General features: G+C 36.6%; 1 protein-coding gene across 1 annotated transcript; it reads right to left on the bottom strand.

The window, feature by feature from the left end:
* Positions 1-4243: 4243 nt before the first annotated feature.
* On the bottom strand, positions 4244-7479 carry LOC127101004 (hsp70 nucleotide exchange factor FES1). Its single transcript, XM_051038311.1, has 6 exons — positions 7179-7479; positions 5984-6126; positions 5810-5860; positions 5341-5562; positions 5158-5260; positions 4244-4996 (listed from the first exon to the last, which is right to left on the bottom strand). Exons 1-6 carry the CDS (start codon positions 7262-7264, stop codon positions 4495-4497), a joined length of 1107 nt encoding a protein of 368 aa, XP_050894268.1. The 5' UTR covers positions 7265-7479; the 3' UTR covers positions 4244-4494.
* Between the last annotated feature and the right edge of the window lie 518 nt (positions 7480-7997).

The following is a 7997-nucleotide window of genomic DNA, read 5'->3' as shown; positions in this document are numbered from 1 at the left end:
TTATCTACATTCAACATGGCTCTTAGACTTCTGAACACTTCGACATTTACTCCATTCGTCATGATGTCTGCAATCTGATTCTCAGTTCTGCAGTGTTCCACGTTTATCTTCCCATCTGCTACCTGCTCTCGAAGATAATGGAACTTCATCTCGATGTGCTTGCTTTAACCATGTGCTATCGAATTCTTCTCCAGATTGATAACTGACATGTTATTTATCTTCATGGTAATTGCTTCATGATTCTTCGTTGTTATCTCTTCGACCAGATTCACCATCCATATTGCTTGACATGCACAAAGAGAAAAAGCTATGTATTCTACTTCGCACGATAATAATGCTACTACTGGCTCATTTCTCTAACTCCAAGCAACTAATGCACCACCTAACATAAACACGTAGCCAATTATGGATTTTCGATCCTCAACATCACTAGACCAACTTTAGTCGGTGTATCCCACTAATTTGTATTATTTTCCTTCATCAGTTGCAGGAAACAAAATTCCATAATCGATAGTTCCTTTCAGATACCTTAGTATCCTCTTTGTCGCTACTAGATGTGATATATTTGGCTTCTGCCTAAATCTACTTATCATACCTACATTGTATGCTAAGTAAGGCCTTGTGTGACAAAGGTATCGAAGTGGCCCAATAAATCTTCTATATTGGATTGGGTTTACATCATCTTCATCTGAATCTTTCGACAGCTGTAATCTGGGCTCAGTTGGAGTCGAAGTTGGGTTGCAATCTTGCATCTCAAATCTCTTGAGTATTTCACCTGTATACCTTCTTTGATGCATCATCAAACCTCTACCACTCTAGTAGAATTCGAAGCCAAGAAAATATGAAATGTCACCCAGATCTGACATTTCAAATTTCTTGTTGAGATCACCTTTGAAGTTTTCGATCTCCTTATTGCAGCTACCTGTTACTAACAAGTCATCCACATACAGACATAGTATAAGTAATTCACTTTTGTTTCTTCTTACATATACTCCATGTTCAGTTGTGCACTTCACAAATTCTTTCTCCCTTATGAAACCATATATCTTCTTGTTCCAAGCTCTTGGAGCTTGTTTAAGTTCGTGCATGGCTTTATGCAGCCTGTACACCTTTCTCTCTTCGCCTTGTTTCACAAACCCAGCTGGTTGTGCAACATAAACTTCTTCTTCTAAGGGTCCATTCAGAAATGCACATTTCACATCCATCTGACACATCTACCAGTTTTTCATGTTTGCAACAGGTGCAAAAACCAACCTGATTGTTTCGATCCTAGCAACAGGTGCAAAAACTTTATCAAAGTCGATTCCTTCTTTATGAAGAAATCCTTTCGCCACAAGTCTTGCCTTGTGTCGAGTCACTTCTCCTTTGGGATTCAACTTGACCTTGTATACCCACTTCACATCGATTGTCTTCTTGTCTTGGGGCAATTCAACAAGTGACCAAGTGTTATTGACTTCGATTGACTTCCGTTCTTCGTTCATTGCTTTCACCTACTTCAAATCTTTCAATGCCTCAACTGCATTGACTGGTTCAACATTTGGATAGAAATCATAGTGTACCAACTCACCTTATTCATTGACTACATCATCTTATATAATTACACATTCTTGCAACCATGCAGACATGTGTCTTATTCTTTGAGGTCTACTTGGGTCTGCTTCACCTCTGACTTCTTGTCAAACTTCCCTTTTGACTTACCTAGCTGGTTCATCACATAAGATTCTCATTGAATCCTTATTAACATTCTCAGTCCAATCACATTCCTTAAGCTCATCTATGATCATGTCCCTGCTAATCACCACTTGCTTGTCCACTTGGTCGAACAACTTGTATCCTCTAGTCGAATGATATCCTATTAGGATCATCTGACTCGACTTGTCATCAAGTTTTCTTCTCAGCTGACCTGACACATGTATATGTGTTGTAGACCCAAACACCTTCAAATGACTCAAGCTAGGCTTGACACCAGACCAACATTCTTCTGGCGTGATTCCTTCTAGCTTCTTCGTTAGACATCTGTTCAGGATATATGTTGCAATCGATACGGCTTCTCCCCATAATTCTTTCGGTAAATGCTTTCCTTTCAACATACTTCTAACCATATTCATGATGGTTCTACTCTTCCTTTCTATGACTCCATTCTATTGTGGAGTGTAGGGTGGCACCACCTCATGCACAATCCCTTCTTTCACACATAATGCATTGGAGCCTTTCGACACATATTCTCCACCGCCATCAGTCCTCAGAATCTTGATCTTTCAACCGCTTTGTCTTTCGACCGTAGATTTAAACTTGGCAAATACCTCGATCACTTCACTTTTCTTCTTGATCAGGTAAGTCCACAGTTTTCGACTGAAATCATATATGAATGTAACAAAGTATTTGTTACCTCCAATCGAATCCACCTGGATAGGACCACATACATCAGAGTATATGACTTCAAGAATTTCCTTCGACCTGCTTCATGCATCTTTACCGAAGTTGTTCTTATGTTGCTTCTCCTGCATACATTATTCACACCCTTCATTTGGAATGTCGATTTCTGATAATCTTGAAACCATATTTCTTCTCTTCAAATCTCTGATTTGTTTGAAATTGAGATGGCCAAGTCTATAATGTCATATTCATTCATCTTTGTTGGCTGCTATTGCAACGCACTTATGCTCCATCACATTTAGATCAATCTTGAAGGTTCTATTCTGAGACATTGGAGCATTCAAGATCAACCTTCCATTTGAGTCGAGAACTCTCATCATCTTGTCTTCGATCGACTCCTTCTAGTACTTTTCGACTAAATGTCCTATGTTGAGAAAATTTCTCTTCATGCCTGGTATGTACAACACATTTGAAATTACTGACATCTTGTCATCTTTCCTCATAATCAGAACATCACCAACACCTTCAGCTGCTAGAGTGTTGTCATTTGCAAATTTCACCATGTTTTTCATTGAGGGATTTATGTTGACAAACCAATCTTTCTTTCCAGACATGTGTGATGAGCATCTTAAGTCCAAGTATCACTGGTCCTTAAATCTCTCTTCATCTCTCGTTGTAACCATCAGCAACATCTCTTTTTCTTCATGCTTCGCCAACTTTGCATAAGTTTCTTGATTCTTCTGCTTTTCTGGATAATCACTAGAATAGTGACCATGCTTCTGACAATTGTAACATTGAATGTGACTCTTGTCTGGATTTTGATCACCACCTCTTCCTCTACCTGCAGCACCACCTCTTTGGTTGCCTTGGTTCCAGGGTTTTTTATCTGATTTGACCAGTTTCCTTCTTGTTGATTTCGACCATTCGAATTGTTGTAGCCTCTTCTACCTTTGTTGCCATTCCATCTTTCTTTTCCTTTCTTCTCTTTTACTGATTGTGCCTGCAAAGCCATATCACTCTTTGACTTTTCTGCAGCTCTTTCAGTCATTCTTTGTTAATGAGATTCAAGCGTCCCTTGAAGCTCTTCCTTTGTCAGTTTTGACAAATCTTTCGACTCTTCTATGGCTACTACCACGTGGTCGAACTTTGGAGCCAACGACCTCAAGATCTTTCCAACAATAAATCTTGATGTCAACATTTCTCCACATACCTTAATTTGATTCACCAGTTTCGTAACCTTAGTGAAGAAATCAGTTATGCTTTCATTGTCTTCCTTCTGAAACAATTCATACGTTCTTTTGTGAGTTTGTAACTTTTGTGAGTTTGTAACTTCACCTCTTTCACCTTCTCCCCGCCTCCAAACGACTTCTCCAGAATTTCTCATGCTTCTTTCACTGACTCTAAATCACTAACCTTGACTCCTTCGACAACTACATGCTTCGACTTTCTGTCAAATACAATTAATACGAACTATGTTTGACGCATGTTATTTCAACACAAAACTAAAACATCTTTCATCACCCATCGAATACAAACACACAATTTCGACTTTCGACTTTGACACAAAATTACGTATTTAACAATACTCTACCCCTTATAATGGAATTAATATTTTAATAAAAATAATCTCTTTATAAATCCAAAATCTATCTTAAAGTCATAACATTTCTTCAATCCTAACATGAAAATACATTATAAATAATAAAAATAAATCAATCTTAAAAGATTAAGAACATGTATCTCAAATATTAAAATACAAACTATAATATCAAAACTAAATATAAAGTCCAAAGTCCGTATTAACTGAACTTATATTATAAATTATCAAAACTAAATATAAAGTATTAAACAAATATAAACAAGAGAGTTTCAAGTGAGTACTAATATTCTCATTAAACAAAAATAAACAAGAGTTTCAAGTGAGTACTAATGTACTCTATATCCTATTCGTCCCACCATTTGTAAAAAGCAAATATGGTGAAAGAAATAAATGGCAATCGCATTATAAAATAGGAACAAGATAAGAGTAACATGATACAAAACATATATGCTTCATCTGGTAAAGCTTTTTCTTCTCTACTTGAACTTAACTTAATTGTTAGTCTCTGCAGTTTAAGGTCATGGGCCTAAAAGCAAAGGTGCCTCTTTCTTTTCATTGTTGGAATCCTTCTTGGAATTACGGTTTCCAGCAGAAGCTCTAAGAGGAGGCTCAAAGTGTTTGCTAGCAACATCAGGAGGAGGTGCATCTTCTCCTGGAAGCACAAGAAGACCTTTCTCTCGGAGTGAAGATGGTTCGTCGAAGCATGTACTCCAAAGAGAGTCTACAAGCAGTCTTTCCTCCCTGACTGCTTCAAGGTCCTCGGCCGACATTAAACTGATGCCATTTATTCGTTCTTGAAGAAGCTGCTTCATTTTCTCGTTATCTTCTGAAGAGCTATCAGAGCTGTCTTTTGCATCGCGGGCAAGTTCGAGGAGGCCTCGGAGGGAAGACTCACGGACATCTACATCTTCACTAGTGGCAGCAAGGTGCATCATTAATCGAGGAAATCCCAGCTCCTTCACAATGTTGCAGTCTGAACTGTTTTCTTGCAATAAATAATGGATCAAGTTGAGAGCCTTCCTGAAAAGATTGTAAAACTAGAAATGAGTTTTCCCCCAATTAATCATTATAAACAATTATGCATAAACCATTTATATCAATACATAAGTGCTTATGTGTGAACCATCTTTCTATTAAAAGATAAAATAAGTCAAACTATATTCATGCAAGTTAAAAGTTACCTTTGGAATCTAACATTTTCAGAGTTCAGCGCATCTCTTAAGGCTGCATAACCATTTGCCAGACGAAATGCAGTGACACCAGGCTTGTTGTGTCGAATTAGTGCTGTCAAGTTCCCCAAAGTAAATAAGTCAATATCATTCCATCTTGAGAAACAAAATATCATTATAAAATATAGTACATACAAGATAGTGCACCCAGCGCTTTAGCTCGAGAATTCACATCAGGATCAGAACTGAAATTTGACACAAGAGGTTCAAAGCCATTCGCTTCCATAACAAGTTGCTGACTTCGAGGATTATTTTGGACTATTGTGGTCACAACATCAGCTGCCTTGGCTCGAATATTGGCATGAGAGTTCTTGAGGTAACCAAGAAGAGGAACCAGGCCACCGATTGAGTGGAGATCTGGAGAACAAGTTAGCAAGAAATTGGTGAGATATACAGTTGTTAGATAAAAAAAACACAAATCCATTAACCAGCCAATTACCGACAGCCACAGACACTAAGTCTGGCGCATATTATTTGTGTGTCACTATACTCTTCAACAAAATCAAATTCAGAATAATGATGGTTAAAAAGTCTTCGGCGGTGCAAATTATTAGTGTCCCTACTCTTAAACAAAATCAAGTTCAGAGCCATTCCAAAAACTCACCATTTGCCATATCAATCGATTCAACATGATCTTGCAACTCATCCAACATATCTGTAGAAAAATTCATGTCAGGAAACAACCCTTAGTCAGTATAGGCTTTAAGAAAAAAAAAACTAATTTCAATAAAATGCATTTTATTTTCCATAAGTTTGGCATCTTTTGTGTATTGGTTACCTTCAATATTATCAGGGGTAACCCCTTGGTTTTCCAATTCTTGCTCAGGAGTCTGCATTACAAGTGTGATCTCTTTCATACGTTTTATAACATCAACAGTTTGTGCTTGCATTGCTTCCATGAACCATTTCCGATCCTCCTCACTACAGAATCATAAAAAATATTAAAGTCAGACCCAAGTCCAGTCCATCAATATTAGTTTAAGGCCAGGAAATGCAGTTACTTAAAAACTATCTACTGCACAAGGTGTGCCACAAAGAGTCAATACCAAACCATATAAAAGCCAATACAAGAACAGCACAACACCCAAACAAAAATCAGTAAACAACTAAGAGGGTGGATGCACCATTGATGGAAATAAAAACTGAAACCTTTCACATGATATTTGAGACATCCTCGGGACAAAAGCTTTACATACTCAAAAATGGATCTTCCATGTACTTCCAGATTAGAAAAAATCACTCTACTCCTCCTTTTTAAAATCGACCAAATTGTTGCCAACCAAATAACATATAACTTTCCTACAAACTCTACCATACAAGATCAAACCCCCGAATTGAAGAGCATGTTGTAACACTTCATTTGATAAAGCGTGAGAAATCCTACCAACTTATTTACAACTTCAAGAACCACTTATTACTCCTTATTTTGAAAGATTTTGACAATGGAACAAGGGAATAGCAAATCATCCCTTCTTGTTTTTCTCCACAGGCCCTCAAAAATGATTCCCCATTCTACCATGTAGGTTCGAATATTCATAAACTCTCTCTTCCCCGAAACCCTTCTCTCCCAACTCCAAAACAGGCTAAAATTCTTCATAGGATACACATTTTAAGAAACAGCAATCACAAAAACATAACTTTTACACTTTTAAACTACATAATCATTGCATTCTGCAAATCTTTTCCACACATTTCCAAGCATATCTCACCGCAATTTTAGGAACAATATAACAAAGTAATATAATTTCTTAATTAGATTGAATGCGTACATAAAAAAAAATAATAGTTTACATTGCTTGTGGGTAGAAATTAAGCACTCACAAAATCAAACCAAAAACCCATTGCATATACTTTTTCAGCTACCATAACTAAAAAAAATAGATATTTTGTATTATCCTGAATCATTATCAAAACCTAACTAAACTTAACAAAATTAGGGTACACAAAAAACCCCAAATTAAATTAGAGTATACCTTAGCTCACGATTTGGACGAGTTCCATCAGAGTTTGCGATACTCCATTTGAGCAATCCATCCCAATTAGGTCCTTCTTTAGCCATTTTACTGATTCACCAAAATAAAAAAAAAAACAGAGAGAAACACAACACAGTACAAAAATAGGGGTTTTGTGAATCAAGAACAAAACTTTGAAATATTGAAACAGAAAATTTATAATTGGTAGAGTGAGATTCAGGTATATATATTGAGGTTTTGAATGATTCGAGAAGCGTCTCAAATATTCGAGAATTGAGAATGGGAACAGAAACGAAGAAAAAACAAAAATCGAAGGGTCAAATGTTCTTTAGGTTGGGTCGGGTTGCGTGAATGGAGGCCCAAACCCGTTGTATACGAACTCTACTCCAAATGTTTCTTCATGCACCCTTTTTCTCTTTTTAATTTTTAACATTAATATCTATTTTCCTTAATATAATAAAAGATCCAGCACTCTGGACTAAAGTAAGCAGTGATTCGTCTATATTGCCTGCAATATAGGCATACTACCTTTGGGGGAAGAGCATAGAAGATCAAGGGGCTAAGATACATCTAATTCTTATATTTCATGTCTTAAAAGATAGGGGACGGTTAAGACGGTTACTCTATTTAAATAGAAAACACATTATCTTCAAATAGGTAATTTTAAATTCAAATTTCATTCACTTTCATTTTTCAAATATTTTTCAAATATTGATTTGAGCGTTTGAATATTAACCTTACAAGTCAATCAATTATTCACTGTATATGAGATTTAAGTCCACTGTTACTCACTACAACCATCATTCTCAATCAATTCTG

This window comes from Lathyrus oleraceus, chromosome 7 (assembly GCF_024323335.1).
Source record: "Lathyrus oleraceus cultivar Zhongwan6 chromosome 7, CAAS_Psat_ZW6_1.0, whole genome shotgun sequence".
NCBI lineage: Eukaryota > Viridiplantae > Streptophyta > Magnoliopsida > Fabales > Fabaceae > Lathyrus > Lathyrus oleraceus.
Note: the sequence above shows the minus strand (reverse complement) of the source record. Positions and strands in the feature narration are given on the sequence as shown.

Coding starts and splice junctions, on each gene's coding strand:
- LOC127101004 (XM_051038311.1), bottom strand. CDS start 7,264: ATGGCTAAAGAAGGACCTAATTGGGATGGATTGCTCAAATGGAGTATC. Junction 5,861..5,983: donor TACCCCTGATAATATTGAAG/GTAACCAATACA, acceptor ATTTTTCTACAG/ATATGTTGGATGAGTTGCAA. Junction 5,563..5,809: donor ATCGATTGATATGGCAAATG/GTGAGTTTTTGG, acceptor CTTGTTCTCCAG/ATCTCCACTCAATCGGTGGC.